Source organism: Natator depressus, chromosome 2, assembly GCF_965152275.1.
Source record: "Natator depressus isolate rNatDep1 chromosome 2, rNatDep2.hap1, whole genome shotgun sequence".
Taxonomy (NCBI): Eukaryota; Metazoa; Chordata; order Testudines; family Cheloniidae; genus Natator; species Natator depressus.
In genome coordinates, this window is record NC_134235.1 from 29,130,510 (window position 1) to 29,153,077 (window position 22,568).

Here is a 22,568-nt window from a genome sequence, read left to right on the forward strand (position 1 = left end):
TTGTTTCTGAATTGGTCTATCAGGGTGCAGAATGTGGATTTCAGAACATATAGCTTGCTTTCCATTTGTTTCTTTTAGTATGTAATTTTCTCTCTCTTTGCTTTGTTTGATATAGCAGTTCTGACTAATGGTATTGTGTGGGTTTTTTTGTTAGAAATGTAATAAATACATAACTTCCTCAGCATTGATTCATACAAGTATATTCTGCTATTGGTGCTGTCTTGATTTAATGCTAAAGGAGGTTCCATGGTGGCATATGGATGAGAGTAGATGTCCATAGTTACTGTGTGCCATTCAATTTAATATTAGTCTTTAGTGACTATCAAACAGATGTTCCCTTCTTTAGAACTGCAGTGGGGACTGAGTTTGTGCACCATAGTGATTGCAGAATTCTAAATGTGAGAGTAAACTATTGGGGTGGAAGACACAGAAAAACAGACACATTCAGTTACCAAGTTATGACTCATACAGTTTCCCCTTACTCCTTTCCTTTTAAACTCAAGAGGCTTTATGGCATTAAGTAATGCATTCACATTTCAACAGGAAAGTATTGATAAGCTGAACATAGTTGCCTTTGCTCCTGTAGTTTGAAAAAAGTGTAATTATATTAAAAGTTCTGTTCTGAAACAAGGGCTTTTCATTTTTAGTTTATTTCAATACAAATAAAAAGTTAATAATTAATAATGTATCATTCAACGTAACCATGCCCCTGTAATTAACTAGGACAATGGTTCTTTGTCATGCATAATTTCAACTGAAAGCAGATTCACAGATGGAACTAAAATTGAAAATGCAAGGTGCAGCAAGTGCAAAAGATCGCATATTCTGTTTCATGGAGGATTTTGAGTTTGCAAAAAATAAAATCCACCTTTTTTCCTCTGAAACAAAATTTTAGTGAATTCAGCACACTTGCATAGTGTTTTGATTTTGACAACTGCATTTTCTGATAGCAAATGGTTCCATCTGAGTTTTTTTCTGACCAGCTCTAGTGAAAGCAAACCTCAGAGTGCCCTGAAGAGATCAGACCTACAGGGGGCTGCAGACCCTGCAAAAGGTAATTAGTAGTTTAGGTACAAAATGAGTGAGCCCAGTGCATATATGAGCTTGTTGTCTTAATATTGTCAATTTTTGAGTGTGTCCAGTGACTCCAGATGTTGCAGGGAGCATGTGGTATTGAGTGATTGGGAGGAAATGTGTCTATGAAAGTATCTCTGGTAGAAGAAGTGGTCCACAATGTGAAAATTTGGAGGAACAACTGAATGAAGACTGAGTCAATAGGTTAACAACTTACGACCCTCTGTGTAACACTGCTGCTTCATAGTTTTGAACATTTCTATCACATCAGGACTGTGCAAGTGTGGTGTGCTCCAGGATCAGCAAAGGGCATGGGCATGAATGAGTTTAAGCAATAGGTGTAGACTTATGCATTGAGTGGCAAGTTAACTCCTCCAGTTTGTCTGTTCTTTACTTGCAAATGTGCAGAGTAAAAAGGAGGCACGTCTTGTGGAGACTGTAATGTCTGAGAAAACATGGCTGTAAACGTGATTCTTATTATCCTAAAGAGGTCTCACTCTTGAAGCTGGTGGGGGTGGGGGGAGAGAGGTTGGTGTCTGAGTTGAACAGCTATCCATGATCAAATTCCCCTGAACTCCCTGCCCTACTCATCACTTTTACTTGGCACTCATTCACACTGTTCAGGATCCAGCTCTAAGGCCATGTCTAGAATGCAAAGTTAAGTCAACTTAAGTTAGGTTGATGTACAGCTACCGCTATAATTAAACCACTGTTGCATGTCCACACTACACACCTTGTGTTGGTGTAGTGCATCCACAGTAGCAGCTCTTGCACTGACACAGTGAGCAGTGCATCATGGGTAGTTATCCCAATGTGCAAATCACCATCATCCACTGCTGAGTGTTTTGGGAAGGGTGTGCAATGACTCATGGGGGCAGTTGCAGCATCCCATGGTGCAGTTTTCACCAACCCATCATTCCATGGGCTTCCTAGTACATTTCTCACCACTTTTCAACAGCCCCTGTAACCTGTGCGTTTGTCATCTCCATCAGAAAGCATGAATCCTGGACTGCTCTCTAGTATTGTTCTGAGCATTATGAATACAACTCACCTGATCCTGCAGCATTTTCTGAGCTGCAAGTCTGATGATGATGCTTTGGTGTCTGCCTTGCTGTGTGCCATGGAAAGACACAATTCAGGATTGTTTTTGGTGTTCATGGAGCAGCTGCACATGGTGGACCCTCAGTTCTGGGCATGAGAAACAAGCACTGAGTGGTGGGATCACATTTTTATGCAGGTATGGGATGATGAACAGTGGCTGCAGAACTTTTGAATGCGCAAAGCCACCTTCCTGGTACTGTGTACGGAGCCTACTCTGCCCCTGCTCTGAGGCACAAGGACACCAAAATGAGAGCTGCCCTCACGGCAGAGAAGTGAGTGGCGATTGCTGTGTGGAAGCTGGCAATGCCAGACTACTACTGATCATTCCTGAATCAGTCTGGAGTCAGAAATCCACATGGGGTTGCTGTGATGCAAGTGTGCATGATTATTAATTGCCTCCTGCTGTGAAGGACTGTGACTGCAGGTAATGTGCTCAAAATAGTGGATGGCTCTGCAGCAATGGGATTTCCTAACTGTGATGGGGCAATAGATGGCACACATATCTCTGTTGTGTGCCCTAGACCACATTGAGATGGAGTACATCAACAGAAAGGGCTACTTTTCTATGACATTGTAAGTGCTGGTGGATCACTGAGATTGTTTCGCTGATATCATCACAGGCTGGTCAGGGAAGGTGCATGACACATGCACTTTTAGGAATACAGGCCTGTACAGAAAGCTGCAAGCAGGGACTCTTCTTTACAGACCAGAGGATTACAAGTGGGGATGTGGAAATGCCAATAGTGATCCTGGGAGATCCATCCTACCCCTTGCACCATGGCCCATGAAGCCATACAGTGGCCAGCTTAACAGCAGCAAGTAGCACTTCAGCAACAGGCTCAGCAGGTATGGAATGACTCTTGAGCCTTTGGTCGCTTAAAGGGTCACTGGTGCTGTCTCCTCAGGTTAGATCTCAGTGAGGGCAATATCCCCATGGTCATAGCAGTCTGCTGTGCACTTCATAATATCTGTGTAGCAAAGGAGGAGAAAGTGACAAAGAGTCCTGTGGCACCTTATGGACTAACAGATGTATTAGAGCATAAGCTTTTGTGGGTGAATACATCTGACGAAGTGGGTATTCACCCACGAAAGCTTGTGCTCGAATACATCTGTTAGTCTATAAGGTACCACAGGACTCTTTGCCGTTTTTACAGATCCAGACTGACACAGCTACCCTTCTGATAAAGGAGGAGAAGTTTCCCCATGGGTGGCACATGGAAGTTGAACAGCTGTCTGCTGACTTTGAGCAGCCAGATACCAGGACTATCGGAGAGGCTAAATGGAGAGATATGTGGATCATGGAGGCTTTGAAGGAGCATTTTAACAATGAACGAACAATGAATTGCTGTAATGTGTTGAGCCTGGCATTATTTTTTTGCACTGTGGTATGAACATTGTTATAATTGCTGTGTGTGTACTATTATAACAATGCAAATGCACCTATTGCTACTGTCTCTGAATGTTAGCAGCAGTCACCATGTGTTGGAGAATAATAAAGGTTCATTCTCTTTCCATAAGTTGATTTTTTATTCTACACCCATGCAAACATACCTATGTCATTCTGAGGTAAACTTCTTACACACAGGAAAAAATATCTTTAAAGGGGAAGGGACAGTGAATTCACAGGCATGTAGGCCAACGAGGATCTCACGGCTGGCTATATGTTAAGCTGTCATTGTGCGTGATATCCTGTGGAGTGGCGTGCCTGGGGTACTATTGTGGCAATGGAAGATAAATGGAATGTGTGGGGGGAATGAAGGGAGGTCCTGGGATGCAGTTCTGCAGGGAAAGGCGAGCACAGATGTATTCAGCCTGAAGTTCAGCCAGAGAGCACAGCATGTTTGTTTGCTCCCTGAGCAGCATTATCATCTCTTCCTGGACCTGCTTTCTTTCCACAGTATCCGTCCACATTTTCTCATTGATTGCATCTCTGCTCACAATCTGAAGCATCAGAGGATTGCAGCACCTCCAGCAACATGTCTTCCTTAGCCCTCTTCTTTCTTCTCCTTATCTGCCCAAGCCGCTCTGCCCGTGTGCATGAAGGGACCCTCAAGGCCACATCTGCACTGGTAAAGAAACAGTGGACAGAGGTCTTATTGTCACTGTACTTATACCCCTTGATCCAAACAAGTTACAAGCACAACTTTCTCACTTTCCCTTAGGAGTCATTCAGCATGGTGGCAGCCCCAGCCATGGTGAGTACAGCCTGCAGGAGAGGGGTGAGTTGGGACAAATGGGGGTGTTGTGCACATGGTTATCAGAACAAGCACCTAGGTCTATCGTCGTGAATACTGGCACCGTTTGCCACAGGCGGTGGTGATTGTAGCTGATATCTCACTCCTGAGGGTAACCAAGGCTGCAAGGGAGCACCTCCTGCATGTGTGTGGCTGCATTGGGTCCATATGCTGCTAGCCTGTTTGCTGCAATGGTGCCTGCTGAAGTAATTGTGAAGTGGCATGGCAATATGTCCTACCGTGGGGAAGAAACAAGGCATCCCTAATAAGAAACCTTTGGCAGAGGACTGCAGAAAGAAAAGTTTCCTAAAGATCTCTATGAAGGATTCATGGGACATCCAGGTGTGCATAAACAAACTTTTCCACAGGCTCCCGCTGCCTAATTGTACAGAGGAATGAGAAAGCAGATAGCAAATGTACTTGTATAGGCTATTTCACTACCTCTTCTAACCTGATGAAAAAAAGTAGTGTGTGTCCCTGCAGTATTGAAGCAAACTGAGTACTTACCAGAGGTTCCCTCCCCTGCATCAGACTCAGCACAGCTACACTGCTGGGGGACACTAGATTGTTCTGGAGTCAAAAAGATATCCTTACTTGCCCATGCTACCAGATCTCCCTGTCACATGTCCCCCATTCTCCTCCACTCTTTCATTCAATATATTGTCCTCAGAGTTCACTCCGGTAGCTGGTAACTCCAGCCCCCCGAAGTATCCACGGGGCTCTTAGCAGTGGAGGTGGGGTTCCTGCTGAGGATGGAGCTCCTTGTAGAAGCAGCATGTCTGCAGCTCCGCACAAGAGTGACTATTTGCCTCCCTTGCCTTCTGGTATGCCCACCTCATCTCCTTAATTTTTATATGGCACTGCTGCATGTCCCTGTCATAGCCCTTCTCCGCCAAGCGATCTGGCCATGCATATCAAAGTTCCTGCATCTGGAGTGGAGCTGTGACTGCACAGCCTCCTCTTACCACAGACCAAGGAGATCCACCACCACCGGTGTACTCCAAGCAGAAGAGTGTTTTCTGCGTCAAGATGGCATGGTCTGCTGGGCAGTAGCTATGTTAACTCTTCATACCGAGCAAACAGGAAGAGCAATTTCAAAACTTCCTGGGACTTCAAAAGGGGAGGGGTGAATACTTATATACCTGGCTGCAGAGCAGCAGAGTTCAAAATGGTGAGTAGAGTGGTAATGGTGGGCATTCTGGGACACCTTCTGGAGGCCACTTAGGTTAATGCAAGCAACACAGTGTCTCCACTGATACTGTGTCTTTCTAACAGTGTTCCCCTAAGCTCTGTGCCTCTTGTCAAGGTGGTTTTATTAGGTCTGCGTAGGAGGTGAGTTACAGTGGTGGGAGGAGCATTGTAGTGTGTACACCTCCATAATTTGGTCGACGTAAGCTGCCTTATGTTGACTTAACTTCATAGTGTAGACAAGACCTAAGATGTTAATGTGCCCTGTGAATAAGTTTTTGGAGCACTCTCTCTCTCTCTCTAAACAAGGAACATTTGCATGGAAATCCAAATTTTGGTTTCTTAGGAATTTTCTACCCCCAAGGTCATAATTCATTTGTGTACCATGACCACTAAAACATAGAAGCAGATTATATATTTTGGTGGGTAAGAGCTAGTACATGCACAAAAACACATATGAGCCTTATTCTGTCCTCAAATGCACATTTCTGTTTGATGTACAGAATACATTATATGTTTGACAAGGCAACGCTAGCTTCAGTTTTAGCTGTCAATATTGTGTTGTTCTGCCTCTTTCAAAGAGCGTAGATTTCCATATCCATATGTCATCTCTGTTTGGGATGGCAAATTCCCAAAAGTAGGCTGGTTAAAAGAGGGTACACTTATTTTAAAAAAAAAAAAAGATTCTTCCTTTGGTAAAATCTTCAGAACTGAAATCAAATAACAGCTTAAATTATATTCATTTGTAGAACTGTTAATAATTGAGCCTCCTGGAATGAATAGCCAATTTAATCTGGTATCCAAATATAAATGCTAGCACTCAGAAGCATCATGTGGGTCAGTGACATTCAATAAGTGGAATTTGGGTCCATCTATCAATGAAAATAGTATATTTTCCATACAGTATTTATGTAATTTAAAAAATCCGTAAAACGTAATATATATTTTAAAAAAAAAACCCTTTTCCCAATATTTAATTCATTTTGATAGGGGAACCATTTACACAGTTTTATTTACATTTGTGTAAGACATATGGGTGCCATTAAGAAGATCAATCTTTCAAAATGATTCACACAGGTAGACCCTTGTCTTCAGTGAGATGCCACATGGATAATTTGCAATAGCAAATCAAGAGTCATCACCTTGAATTTGAAGGATGTAAAGGGAAATATATCATTTTGAGGCCAAATCATGTTTTCAGAACCCTTGTTCCTGCTATGCATTTAGTGCATAGCCTGAACAAATTCTTATTTGGACATTGGGGTATCAAGAAAAGGGTCATTTCTACATTAAAACCAAGCTAAACCGATCTTGACACCCCTAACTCATGAGTACCCCTGTTAACTTCAGCACTGGACTCTGGGTGAAATACTGGTTCCCCTGACGTCATTGGCAAAACTCCCATTGAGTTTAGTGCAGCCAGAGTTTCACCCTTAGTCACGATTTCTGGTACAGATCTCATGAGGGACCTGATATTAGGCTGTTGCCATTCTCTTTGCAAGATAAATATGTGGAAAATGATCACTGGGCCTGTGGTAGTAACCGAGTGAATGACTAATGCTCTTTTCTTCTTATCCGTCCAGGAATGTAATTCTATTAGGTCATGTAACCTGGATAAAATATAAGAAAGGAGAAAAGACTGAAAAGGAAAGTGATACAAACACATTGAATTTGGGTTTATATGCCAGTGTATTAGACTAGGGGATTCCCCAGTGTTCTCAGTTGAAATGTACATTAGATTGATATTCAATTCTCTCAGCCTGAGGAAAAGTTGTTTTGTTGTGGTTTTTGTTTTATATTTAAATGCATGATATTTTCCTCCTTTCTCCTTCAATGCCCCAGGGGCCATTTCCCCTCTGCTCTTTTATACAGTGAATCAGACAGAGAATTCCAGGAAATTCAGCAAACCTTGAAATTATTTTCCATCGTAGACATGGCATAGAGTAAGGTGTATTTTACAACAAACCTGCTAGAGATCCATAAAGCAGATTTATAGAATCATAGAAATTGTAGAAATGTAGGACTGGAAGGAACCTCAGTAGGTCACTTAGTTCAGTCTCCTGCACTGAGGCAGGATTAAGTGTTATCTAGACCATCCCTTACAGGTTTTTGTCTAACCTGTTCTTAAAAACCTCCATGGATGGATATTCCACAACCTGTCTGGTCAGTTTACCCCAGGGCCAAAGTATTCTGACAGTTAGGAATTTTTTCCTATTGTCTAACCTAAATCTCCCTTTTTTTCAATTTAACCCCATTGCTTCTTGTCCTGCCCTCAGTGGATAAGAAAAACAATTTATCACACTCCTCTTTATGACAAACTTTTATGTATTTGAAGACTCTTCTCATTTCCCCCCTCAGGCTTCTCTTCTCCAGACTAAACAAAGCCATTTTTTAAAATCTTTCCTTGCAGGTCATGTTTTCTAGATCTTTAATCATATATGTTGCTCTCCTTTGTATTTTCTCCAAGTTGTCTACATCTTTCCTGAAGTGTGGTCTGGACACAGTACTCCAGTTAAGGCTTTACCAGTTCTAAGTAGAGTGAGAGAACTACTTCTCATGTCTTTCTTAAAACATTCCTGCTAATACATCTCAAAATGATGTTGGGGGCTGGGTGGGTGGAGGGTTGTTTGTTTGGTTTGGGGTTGTTGGTTTTTTTTTGCAACGGCATTACAATATTGATTCATATTTAGTTTGTGATCCACTATAACCACCAACCCTTTTCTGCAGTACTCCTTCCTAGGCAGTGATTTCCCAGTTAGTGTCAGCTTTGGAGAGAGCTCAGCTGTCAAACTAAGCAGTGGGAAAGGGTTAATATAGTAAGAAGACTGATTAAATTTGCAACACAGTATATTTTCCGGGGAAAAATTAAAAGCGTAGAATATTTATCTCATGAAATGGACTTGTGGGAGATTTTGGGAAACTACTGGGACCAATCTTTGTAATTTATTAATAACCTTTATGTTAGTTATTGGTCACACATGCCACATACTTACTTATCAACAAAATTATGCATTGGTTATACTGTACACCCTGAATCCATCATGCATTTCACTAGGGTTGAACACTAAAAAGTTACTCCAATATTTTTTTCCAGATTTATCTATGAAAAACTACTGTGTCTTCAGCATATATTTAACTAAGGACAGATTTTTTTAAATGTTTAAAAATAAAATAAAGCCAGGATCTTTAAGAGATATCAATTTTAAGTAGCTTGGCAGGATCAGAGGAAGGGGCATCAAATCCAAGTTGTTTTATCTTTAAGTCAGATGTGATTTAAATGGCTGTATAGGGAACCACTAATTCTCCTAGAATGGTTTTCTTCGTTTCAGATTTGCTTTCAATTCCATTTCAAAAGTCATTTATTCTGCTGCTGTGCTTCTGGCCTAGCCTGATTACTAATCTCAATTCAATTTTCAAGGACTTGTAAATAAAGTTAAGCTAGGCATCCACTCTGTCTTTACTGCATATACTTTAGTGCTACCCTATTCAGTTAATAATCATTAGTTTTATTTTTATTTGAATCTAAAATTTTTATCCTGAGAATTGTTTATTGCTTAACATGTGTATTATCCATCTGTCTAGGTACCTCTATGCCCCTCATCACCATAGTTTCTGAGAGTCTAGAAACAATGATGTTTTTATTCTAAAGCTCAGTGTTTCTTAACACATTGTAATTTCTTTATTTCTTTATATTTACTCTGTCCAAAGTGGCCACCAAGGACATATGAGGCCCCTGCATTCACAAGCACCGGCTTTTCCTTTCCCCAGCGGTGCTCAATCCCTGCTCAGCCCCATGCCCCGCCCTCACTCCACCCTTCTCCCAAGCACGCACCCTGCCTCTTCCCACTCCCATTCCACCCCTCATCTTCCTGCCCAGTTCTGCCCCCTCCCTCGAGCACGCCCTGTCCTCACTCTTCCCCTTCCCCGCCCCCAGCGCCTCCTGCATGCCGTGGAACAGCTGATCACAGAGGGCAAGAGGCATGGGGAGGGAAGGGGAAGAGCAGATCATCAGAGCCACCAACGAGAGGTGCTGGGGGTGAGGGACCTGGCTGTTGGGGAATGCAAAGCACCCACTAATTTTTTAGTTTGTGCCTATGCCTGCATGGAATAGTCCTGGCACAGCAAGACCTTCAGGCATGTGCAGAGCTGAATGTAAACTCCCCGGATAGACTCCCCCATGTCAGGGGACAAATTGGGGTCATCTCAGGGTTGGCACGAACAGGAATGGCATGTATTGACACAGGAAGGGTGTGGCCAGGGTAATTTTGCACCCTGGCTCTTCCCAGATTGCTGCAGGACCCATGAACTAAATTGATTCCAAGATTCGGTAGGTACAAGCTACACATACACACACACACACACACACACAGCTGCTGCTGCTGCTTCTGTTCTCTGTGAGAGAGCCTTTGGCAAAGCATCTTTTCCCTGGGAGATGACTTTCCCTCCCACTCAGAAATTTTACATTTTGTAATGCAGTATAGGTCTTAGGGCAGTTTCCCTGAGTGCTTATTCTCCGCCAGTAGTGTGTTGTTGAGGTCCTCATCTCTCACTGTAGCCAGCACTTTATCTGGGCTCTTGTGTTGCCGCACAACAGATTAGTGATATCCCAGGAGGTTCAGCAAGACAGTTTTATCACCAGACACATTCTTCCCTCTCCTTCAAGATCACCATCATGTCTTCAATATGAACAGCTTGTCTGCTTTGTGGGTTCATCATTTGAAAATGTTTGAACACTTAATGCAAGCATATTTTGGCCTATAGGTCAGTTGCTCTACCAAACACAGAGTACATCTTTGGGTATTTATTATTCTTCATTAGTGGCTGGTCAGCTAATTCACACAATATTGTTTCTGATCATTGAATGAGGAGGACAATCAGAGTTTTTAATGTGATAGTGAGAACTTTCACACTAACATCTTTGGATGAAATATTTGCAAGATTTCCACTTTCTGAGATGTTCTGGGGGATGGGATGATAGACAAAATATTATTCACATGAAATGGATAAAAGGGGTTGTGAATGCCATCACAGAAATTTTCTGGATTTTATTCAAATGAGTCTTTATCAGTACTTTTTGCAGAATCCATGGAGCTCTATTCAAGAGCAAATTCTCATGTAATAATTCAAACCTCTTTGACTATGGCTGGCATACTAATAATCAGAGACTTGATTTTCTATATATTTGGATGAGGATGGTAACTGATTATTATTAATTATAATAATTGAGGAAAATGCTTATTAAGTGCTAGAGACTGTGAAAACATATAGAAAGAGATGGTTCCTGCCCTGAAAAACTTACAATCTAAAATCTAGTGTTTATTTACTGTTTTTGTATTGGAACAGAGAGAGATTAATTGGGGAATTGTAGTTTCAGGAAAGCTTTCCATAACGCATTAAGAGCTAAGACTATTTGTACATAATTTATTTGTTGTTCAGTATATCCAACTCTTTGTTCTTTTACTGTGTACTCTATGTAAATAATTTACCATCTTTGCTATTTATGCAGTACATTATAAGCCCTTTGTACTCAAGGCCAAAGGTATGTTTTCATTATATGTAATCAATGTCAGTATTTGAATTATGTCACCATTTTATTTGCTATTTTCAGCTATCAAATAATCCTAGTTCTTCTTAAACTTAGATTTCTAATATTAAGAGATGACTTCTTTGTTGGTAGTTCTCCTTGTCATGTCTAATACAGGAATTTTAGGATTTTATTTTGTGTGTGTGTGTGTGTTTGTGAGACTTTCTTCAACGCCTTTCTGGACTCAGCTCTTCCCTCTCCCCCATCTTTTTATACTGGTCAGATGTCTTCTACACAATTTCTTTACTTATTGCCCTTCCCTTTGAAAAGTAGATAATATTATTTCATGCCCAATGTGAAAAAAAATCTTTATTTTATAGAGCATAAATGGACAATGTTGATTACATACAGTACTGCTTGGAATCGTAACACAGTGTTCTTTTGAACCTCTTTTGTTTTTTGTTTGTTTGATTTTTTTCCAAGTCTTTTTCTGTATGTTGTTAGTTGAAATTAACAAAGATGAAGGAACTGTTTGTCCACGTACCAGATTACACATTATTATATTTGCTGTGTACTAGCAAGCTCAGCTTCTCCAGGTTCCATAAGGTGTGACAACTAGAAATTGTAATCTATTTTGTGGCCCATTGTTGCCCGTCAGACATGATGCCAGGTGTGAAACTGAGAATGGGGCACTGCTGTTTGTTTGTTTATGGCTTACTATGTGATGCAAAAGGACCAGTCTGTGCTCTGAAAAATTCACAACCTAAGGACAGACAGACAAATAGAGGAATTGGGAAAGAGAACATCTAATAGTGATCTTTTCAACTTTATGAAGTGGATCTTTAAGAAAGACATAATTGTGGATGGGTTAAAGGCTTTTCAGATGAGCACAGTGAGGTTATACAGTGAGGTTTGTGACAAAGTTCCTTCTCTGCCTTGGTGGGTCCTGCGCTTATTGGCGGATTTTCTCGCCTCAGAGGTTCACGGCAGCCCTCAGTTTGGCCACTTTCGTGGCTCCAATCTGCTGTTCACTCAGTTAGCCTCATCACTGGCCAGCATGGGGAAAGGAAGAAGAACAATCCCTGCAGTCTCTGCTGATCCACCTAGTGGATCGGGGAACAGGCCAGAGACCTTCCCCTCTGGTGGAACCCACAGTCCAGTTCAACTCCTCCGGTATCAAGTAGGGAATTGGGGGGATGGAGGGATGGGGGGAACCCGGGCCCGTCCTCTATTCCAGGTTCCAGCCCAGGGCCCTGTGGATTAAAGCTGTCTACAGTGGCTCCTGTAACAGCTGTGTGACAGCTACAACTCCCTGGGCTACTTCCCCAGGGCCTCCTCCCAACACCTTCTTTATTCTCACCACAGGACCTTCCTCCTGATGTCTGATAATTCTTGTACTTCTCAGTCTTCCAACAGCATATCCTCTCACTCCCCGCTTCTTGCGCCTCTTACTCCCAGCTCCTCGCACGCACCACAAACTGAAGTGAGCTCCTTTTTAAACCCAGGTGCCCTGATTAGCCTGCCTTAATTGATTCTAGCAGCTTCTTGATTGGCTGCAGGTTTTCTAATCAGCCTGTCTGCCTTAATTGTTTCCAGAAAGTTCCTGATTGTTTTGGAACCTTCCCTGTTACCTTACCTGGGGAAAAGGGACCTACTTAACCTGGGGCTAATATCACTCTCCTGTAGCCATCTGGCCTGACCCTGTCACAGGTTATACTATGATAGGAATGTGGAAGAGGTCATGAAAGTGATCCCACAATCAGCTGATATACTGGTGGCAAAGGCTGGGAATGCTGCTGAGTGGAGAGTGTGGCCAGGGCAATGAACAATTAAACAAGGTATGATAGGCAGGGAGAGGCAGAGTTATGCAGAGCTTTGAAGGTGGGTCATAGTAAGATTAAATATGAGATGATAGTGGATGATGAGCCATTTGAGGAATTTAGAATAGAGAGTGTCATACCTGGAGTTCTTGTTTTTGTGGCTCTTGAATATAAATACTGCACTGCTGGAAATATTATTTAGATTTCTACATTGAGGAGCAGATAGAACAGAAGCTTCATCGGGAGAAACATATGCAGTGTATACAGAAAACATATTGACAATTATAAAGTTGGATATCTGGTAGATAGCTGTCTTGCAATCTCAATATATTGTAGCCATTTTCTAGAAGGCCTTTGAAGGAAGTAACATCTCCATAAGGAGCTATATATGAACCTGATTTTGAACGTTGTTACAAAATGGTGCATCAAGTACTTTGGCACAAGTAGTCTCACCTACACTTACTGTATTTCAAAAAGAGTGTTTTGACATCTGATCTCCGGAGATCTCCAGAGATCTGAAATTACTGATGCAAGTAATTAGTATTTAATAACAGAATAGTATCTCCAAGAGACTGTTTTCCTAAATAGTCTTCTAACATGCAGTGCAGCATTTATTTACAATTAACAGAAACTTCTAGTTAACCATAGGGTTTTTTTAATGGCCCTGTGGGTTGCACTGGTTGACACTCCACAATAACGACTTTTTCTTAAGCTCCATTCTAGTGGAATTTTGAAGTTCTACAGGAACAAATCTTGGTGGACTTGGGAAACTGAGTTGCTATTTGTACTAAAGCCCCAATATTATGAACATTCACGTAAATTCCCCCAACACTTAAATCAAACACGTTCCATTGCATTAGTTCATCCATCACATACATGGCTTCACCTAAATAGAAGACTCTTTTTTTATAGAATGCCTTTAATACTTTAGTATATTCCAAAATGCTAGATAAAACAGTGAATTAGCTACTAGAAGTTCAGAGGCTGTGTAACAGATATGGTATAGTTGTACAGTAATTCACACAGAGCCATTAGCGTTAAAGTCTGTGAGTTTGTTTGTTTTGTTGTTGTTTCCTTGTTTTGACTGAGACAAGGAATGTTGGCCAAGACACTGGTGTTATTCTGTAATCTCATTCTGAAAGTGCTATACCTCATTCACTCAGACGATCATCTGAAAGATAGTGGACAGATTCCATTTTTACTAGAGGCTTTTGCAAAAGTCTCTGACTAATGCTAAATGGGAGTTATGTATGTAAATCCTCCATACAGATGTAAAAAGGAGCTAATAATAGTTCTGTTTCACATTTTAAATTCCCGTTTAATACTCTGAGTGAGAATGGTGTTTTTGGTTTGGGTTGGTTTTGCTATACATTCATATTTACAAATGCAACCATGAAATAAATTTTCCATTGATAAAAATAGACTTTATTTAGCATTGAACATGACTGTCTATTTATTTGACAGGCAAAGTTTTGAGTTTCACTGTGCAGGAAATCAGGAATAAGACAAAGGTCAGAATTTAGTTATGTACAAATGTAATCATTATTAAAACTTATTTGTCAAAGATTTTAAGTGTTAAGTATAGCAACTATAGTTAATCAAATTACAGTTTAACTTTCTCACGTCTGAATGGAATGTAACAACCTCTAATGTTTAAAAAGAACAAAACTTGCAATGACATCTGCTAAATGTTATTAGAATAGATTATTTGAAATGTTTGGGATTTTATTTATTTTTTTGTATAGCAATGTCCATTGTTAAATAGGGGAAAAGCAGCTCCTGAAGAAAAATAAATACAAATGTTGATTTCCAGTTTACATATAAATTACATTGTCCTTCCATCTTAAAGAGGCAGTTATTCTGTTTGTTTTATTCTCATTCCTTTTATTGTATTGATATACATGTACCTTTCTTTACTTAGTAATATTTTGCAGAGGTTTGTTTAACATTCAAGCTGGGGAGACATTACATTTTTACATTACACCACTTCCAGGACTGAGGCAGAAGTGCGTACACAAAATAAGAATTCCTTGATATGTTGTGGCAAACTTTATAATATTGGGAATGGCAAAGTAAACACAGATGTTTATAAACATTTAGCTGAGATGGCAACCCTTTCCACTTCAATTGTCATGCAAAAAGGAACTGACATATTTTAAATTGTACATTTGAAAAATCACCACACTTATATAATTCAGGAAAAACAAACAGTATATGCATAAAGCGCTCTCTACATTGACTTACAATAGATCCCGCTACAATAAGCATCCTTCCACTTAATAGATATGTGTGAAATTATGTTGTAACTGAAATATGATTTTTTAAAATTGTACAAGTCCCATTTGTTTTACAGATATATGATGGAAAAGACAACACAGCTCACCTGCTGGGTGCATTTACTGGAGCCTCATTGAGAGGACTGACACTAAGTAGTACCTCAAATCATCTGTGGTTGGAATTTAACTCAGATACGGAGGGAACTGATGAAGGTTTTCAGCTTGTTTACACCAGTAAGTATGTAGAAACATAGAATAATGGATTTATGTTGTTCATGGCTTGAAATAGTCATTGTTTCTACTCAGAAATTCTAATGATGATAAAAACTGGTAGAATATTGCCACCAATTCACCACTCTCTCAAAATAATCCATTTTCAACTTTCTGCCCAAATCAAACATTTATTATATTGGAACTCTAGCTTCTGTATTACTCAGAGGATTGATTATTTTTGTTATTTGTAATTGATGGCTGAATTGCCTTCTTTTGCCAGAGGACTATCTTAAATTTACTTGCTGACTGAAAGGGTCAAGAAAAGTGGATTATTCTCTGCTGCTCATAATGGCTTCACTTCAGGAAAACACTTAAGCACCTGCTTAATTTTAAATATACACTCAGATCCATTGATTTCAGTGGAATTTAAGTATGTTCTTATCCACCCTTCATGAACAGAGGCACTTTCCTAAACCGAGGCCAATCTTGTGTTGTTTCTTTTCCATTAAACCAGTAATTTCTTGGTTTGGATTGCTGCTTTTAATAAATATTCTAGTCTGGAAATTATAAAGTGCAACTCACTGTCACAAGATATTATAGAGGTAAAGAGCTTAATAGGATTCAGAGAAGGATTAAATATTTACATGAATAAAAAAATCTGAAATTATAGTAGCTAGTCTTAAAATAAATACAAAAACCTAATGAAAGCTGCAGAACATAACCAATCACTAACTACCTAGAATTACCAGAAAACATCCCCATGGATAAGTTATTGTATAATTGTCTATTGATGAGGGAAGGAGCGGTGCCCTTGAAACATTTTGTGCCAGTCACTTTCAGAGACAGGATGATGGATTAGACAACCAACTGGTCTGATCAGGTATGGAATTTCAGTATTGTTATACATGTAATTGACTTTCTGGAATTTCCATAGTGAAACTAAAACATATTTTACAGAGTTTGTGGCATAAGCAAATTATGTTGGTTTTGATTTGCTAATTTTCCTTGCGGCACAGTCCCCTGAAAATAAATAAACAAACCATAACATAAATGGCTATGAATTGCCACTATGAATGATAATGAATAATCATTGGGCCAGGGAAAGAGAGTGAGAATGACTTCAGATCCTGATGGATTAGGATACTCATTTACAATGTGACAGACCCTAATTCAAGTTCCTGCTCCAAGGATTATTTAATTATTTATAGAAAATGAAACAGCTTTAACAGGCGAGATTGAGAAAAATTTACCCGAGGGGCTAGAACACTTTCCTGTAATGTGGGATACCTAAATTCAAGTTCTATTTCCTCATCAGCCAAAGAGAGGAATTCAACCTTGATCTCCCACATTCCAAGCATGCACCCTAACCATTGGACTAAAACTTAAAAGAGAGGTGGTCATCCTCCTCCCTCCCCCCAATATTTTATTAATCTAGTCCTCCTTTGCTTTTGTGAAAATGCCTGAAGAATGTTTTTTGACTTTTTGATTAGTTGAAAATTTGTTTTTGATTTGATCCACAGCAAATCCTTTTAATTTTTTATTTTTTTAATTTTTTTTTTCAGAACTGCCAGTGAACCAAAATATTCATTATCCACCAGTTCTAATCACAGTCTTCTCAGAGACTTTCCCTGAAAATGGGTGATGGGACACAAGTAAATAGTTAGCTACATTGCCAACATCAAGAGTTAGGTTCTTAAACGTGGACCTCACATGCCTATTCCCCAGACCCACAGGGTAACAAATGAAAATCTTGGTCAACAGTGGGACTCAGTACTTCCCTCCTGGCCTTCAGCATTCAGACAGAACAATGATCCAACTCACAGGTTATGGCATGAAGGTCCCTGTCTCCGTATTTTCAGTGAGCCATTCTGGCTGAAACTCAAGTAGAGAAGACACATCATTTAACCTACCAAGATATGTTTCTGTTTCCATGTCAATAGATAGCTCAGTCCAAATCTGAATAGTTTTGTTGTAAAGTAAATGAAAATTTTTCACAATTAATAAAACATAGCTCAGTAACTGTGTGGAGAGTGCGAATGTTGAGCAAATTGTCAACCACTCAGCACAGTTCCACAATGTGAGACTGAGGATGCAATGGTGGAAGTGAAGAGCCTTTTCTTTGCTTCCTCTTCAGCGATATGTAGGAATGTCCGGGTCACATGCACCATATGCCCTTATTACCTATGTACATTATGAGCTAAGTGCTGTTATTAAAATTTGCTTGTATTCCAATAGAATGAGATTCCCAGATGCTCCTAACTTGTTCAAATCAAAAGCACTTTTCACTGGAACACTCACATGCACTTCTTCTAAACAAGAGATTTTTGTTGGCCATATTTCAATTTTCTACACCCCGCTGGTATTTTGTAATAGACAAGTGTTTTTGTTGTTGGGTTTTTTTTTGTTTCTTTAAAAATCTCACTATCCTACTCCCCTTATTCTCAAAAGTAACAGAATTGTTTTGGAGCAAACTTTCCCAAACAATCGATCTTCAGGCTGAGATCAGCCTGTATCTTTCAATCCCCCAGTTCTGAGAGTCATGAGCTACTGAAAGCAGGATTAGAACGGAAACCCTTATGCATTTAACTATTATGAAAGTGCTTGTTTAGATTCAAACAATGTGGCTTTGGTAAAGGAGAGGGTTTTAACTCAAAACTTGAAAAGAAAACAACAACAAACAACCATGCTAATGAGCTCCTAAAATTCGTTGTCAGACTAATCAAAGTGTCATCATGATAATTGGACAATTAATTTTAGAGTTGTGTGTTAAGTTATTGTAACATTTTAGAAGTAGATGGTATTTATAATACATATGGCCATTGAAAGCCATGTAATTACTCAGCACTAAAGAAAGTTTTCATGGTTCTCAGCTGAAAGGATTGTGAGCTGAAATACATCATAAAAAAAAAAAGACAAGGAAAACTCTGACTTTTTCAGAATATTGATAATTTCAGCAAATTAAACTCAATATACTCTGCTTTTCAATTCAGACTATTGTCCATGCACTTTTTTCTTCACTAATAGTGCTACAGTTTATTGTAATTTAATTTACCACATATATGTGCATTACACTTTGGTACAAGCAATTGCCAGCCAAATATATAGAGCCTTCAATTTTGTTGTTGTTTTTGTTTTTTTACATAAATTCAAGTTCAATTTAAGAATAATCAAAAGGTTTTGTATTTCACTGGCTAACTGACCCATAGGCATAGCAGCTGCAGTAGGAAGAGGTGAACAGCACATTCACTAAAAACATGCAGTTTTTGAAGGCTATGCCTTAAACATAGGGAAGTTTATAATCCTTTCTTAAGGAAAATCAAACAGCATGAAGAATTTAAAGCCTGTTTAAATTCTTTAATTCTTTAATTAAAGCCTGTTTAAATGTTTAATGTCATTCATTGAGAACTTGTTTACATGAACACTTAGTTCACGTGAAGCTGGGATGTAAATCTACCATGCAGTAGCTTTCGTGTCCATGTGGACCCTACTGCCTCTCACTAATAGACCACTATAGTGTGTTTTAATCTACTCTTGTTTCAAAGTGGGGTAGGTTAAAGCAAACTACAGAACTTTTAGTGCATGGTAGCAGGGTCCACATTTACACCCCGGCTTGCCATGATCTAATTGTTGGTGTAGACAAGTCGAAAGACTTCCAGTTAGACTTAGGGTATGTCTACACTGCTGTCGGGCTGGAGGTATGATTGCAGCACATGTTAAAGATCAAAGCTAGCTCCAGTAATAATAGCAGCAAGGCTGCAGCTGCAAAGTCTAGCCTTGCCCACCAAGGACCCTGGAGACATAGTCAACTTGTAGCTGCCTGTGCTGCCATGACTTCACTACTATTATAACGAGGAGTCCTTGTGGCACTTTAGAGACTAACAAATTTTTTTGGGCATAAGCTTTCGTGGGCTAGAACCCACTTCATCAGATGCATGGAGTGGAAAATACAGTAGCAGGTATAAATACATAGCACATGAAAAGATGGGAGTTGCCTTACCAAGTGGGAGGTCAGTCTAACAAGACAGTTCAATTAACAGTAGGATACCAAGGGAGAAAAACCACTTTTGCAGTGGTAATGAGAGTGGCCCATTTCAAACAGTTGACAAGAAGGTGTGAGTAACAGTAGGGGGAAATTAATATGGGGGGAATTAGGTTTTGTAATGACCCAACCACTCCGAGTCTGTATTCATGCCTAATTTGATGGTGGCCAGTTTGCAAATTAATTCCTGTTCTGCAGTTTCACGTTGGAGTCTATTTTTGAAGTTTTTGTTGCTGAAGAATTGCCACTTTTAGGTCTGTTATTGAGTGACCAGGGAGATGGAAGTGTTCTCCTACCAGTTTTTGAATGTTATAATTCCTGATGTCAGATTTGTGTCCATTTATTCTTTTGCGTAGAGACTGTCCGGTTTGGCCAACGTACATGGCAGAGGGTCATTACTAGCACATGATGGCATATATCATATTGATAGATGTGCAAGTGAATGAGCCCCTGATGGTGTGGCTGATGTGGTTAGGTCCTATGATGGTGTCCCTGGAATGGATACGTGGACAGAGTTGGCACCGGGGTTTGTTGCAGGGTTTGGTTCCTGGATTGGTGGTTTTGTTGTGTGATGTGTAGTTGCTGGTGAGTATTTGCTTCAGGTTGGGGGGCTGTCTGTAAGCAAGGACTGGCCTGTCCCCCAAGGTCTGTGAGAGTGATGGGCCGTCCTTCAGGATAGGTTGTAGATCCTTGATGCGCTGGAGAGGTTTTAGTTGGGGGCTGTAAGTGATGGCTAGTAGTGTTCTATTACTTTCTTTGTTGAGCCTGTCTTGTAGTAGGTGACTTCTGGGTACCCTTCTGGCTCTGTCAATCTCTTTCTTCACTTCACCAGGTGAGTACTGTAGTCTTAAGAACGCTTGATAGAAATCCTGTAGGTGTTTGTCTCTGTCTGAGGGATTGGAGCAAATGCAGTTTTATCTTAGAGCTTGGCTGTAGACAATGGATTGTGTGATGTGGTCTGGATGAAAGCTGGAGGCATGTAGGTAAGTATAGTGGTCAGTAGGGTTCTGGTATAGGGTGGTGTTTATCTGACCATGACTTATTAGCACTGTAGTGTCTAGGAAGTGGACCTCTTGTGTGGAGTGGTCCAGACTGGTCCAGGTTGAAGGTGGGATGGAAATTGTTGAAATCATGGTGGAATTCCTCAAGGGCCTCCTTCCCATAGGTCCAGATGATGAGGATGTCACCAATGTAGCACAAGTAGAGTAGAGGCATTAGGGGACGCGAGCTGATGAAGCATTGTTCTAAGTCAGCCATAAAAATGTTGGCATACTGTGGGGCCATGCGGGTACCCATAGCAGTCCCGCTGACTTGAAGGTATAAATTGTCCCCAAATATGAAATAGTTGTGGGTGAGAACAAAGTCACATAGTTCAGCCACCAGGTTTGCCGTGATAGTATCGGGGATGCTATTCCTGCTATTGTTACTTAAAATAGCTTTGATCTAAGTAGTCTATGTATGCTGCAGCCACACCTACAGATTGCAGTGTAAACATAATCTGAGGCTCCTATGTGCCCTAGTATCATTTGAAAGTGGGACTTAAGCACCTAAATTACTTTGGTGCTTTTTAAAAATTTTACCTGAAGTCATCACTGAGTGATTGGTAAAAATTTCTGTTCTTTAAAACACACACACGCACAGAGGCCCAGTCCAGAAAACTTTACTCAATATCTGAATGAGGAATTCTGGATTGGTCTCTCAGAGAATCACAGTATTTTCCTAGGCTCCCCTTTGAAAATCAACCTTAGTCCCATTTAAAAAAAAAACACTCCTTAAGTGTGTTGCTGAATGAAAAATAAAAATATGCTTTGTTCAGACTGGAAGACAAAAAGTGTTTAATTTCACAAGTGTGTGTTATCATTTTAATTCTGTTACTCCACTCTTTACTCTCATTACAGGTTTTGAGCTTTCACACTGTGAGGATCCTGGTGTGCCACAATTTGGATACAAGATCAATGACCAAGGCCATTTTGCTGGCAGTACTATCATTTATGGATGCAATCCAGGTTACACACTCCATGGAAGTAGCCTTCTAAAGTGTATGACAGGGGAAAGAAGGGCATGGGACTATCCTCTGCCATCCTGTATTGGTAGTAGCCTCTTTTTAACTTTAATGAAAACTCTACTTTGTTTAAAAAAAAAAAGAGAGAGAGAGAGAGAGAGAGAGAGATCCTTATGCTTTTATGCTTTCTAGAATCTTGTTAATTTTGTATGTGTGTGATCTGGCAAACCTGTCCCAACCTGCTAAATATATCACTTCTTGGCATCTGAAAGATGTAGCTAGACAATCAGGAAAGTAAATATTAATACAGGAATGCATAATGGAAATTGTAGTGAAATGAGTTCCTTGTAGTTTTTAACACTTAAAGATAAGTTAGAAAGTGTTTCTACAGTCTTGACTTACTGAACTATTTGTAAAACCAGTCAGTATATTCTATTAATATGCTTAGTTACAAAGCACTTTTCACATATAAATATTTTTACATAATAGAGTGCAAATGTCAAATATTAGGAATACTGTAGTACACAACAAGAGGAGGGGGGTTAGAATGTGGTTTTGCTACCAGCCCTGTGTAAAGGGTGGCACACAGTGTGTTGCCTCACAAATAGCGCAGGGAAGAAGAGGCACTATTCCTTATTTGGGAATTGGGGAGAGAAAGGAAGGGATAATAATTTGTCATTGGCTGAATGGAAGACAAGCAGTCTATCTATGTTCCTCTGTGCCCTCATTCTTTCAAGAGGGGGTTGTGTGTGTGTATGTGTGTGTGTGGGGGGGAGTAACAGGCAAAAAGTTTGCACATGCCCCTTTATGCTCAGACTTAATTTCTGTGAAAACCTCATAGGTGTCTTATTCTGCCTTATGCCTCTGCACAGTCATTCATTCCAAGATCCTGTCTAGCCAAGGATAAGCATACTATTAAAATGAATTAAACATATATTTCAAATTAATAATTAGTCAACATAACAAACAATATCCCAAGATTTTGTTGGTCCTTAGAACTAGTGATTATGTTGGGTAAGAAATCCTTCCTGGGCCAGCAGTTCTACCAACTCGGAGTCATATAGGCTGTCAAGATGTCTCAAGAGAGTGAATATGAA

The 22,568-nt window shown here is 40.0% G+C and overlaps 1 protein-coding gene across 1 annotated transcript in view; it reads left to right on the plus strand.

The window, feature by feature from the left end:
• The window catches only part of CSMD3 (CUB and Sushi multiple domains 3), a 1,169,988-nt gene that overhangs the window by 764,737 nt on the left and 382,683 nt on the right, over positions 1–22,568 (plus strand). Inside the window, exons 24-25 of the mRNA XM_074943928.1 lie at positions 15,295–15,451; positions 21,368–21,559. Of these exons, the coding sequence (XP_074800029.1) occupies positions 15,295–15,451; positions 21,368–21,559 (349 nt within the window). The remainder of the gene's footprint in view (positions 1–15,294; positions 15,452–21,367; positions 21,560–22,568) is intronic.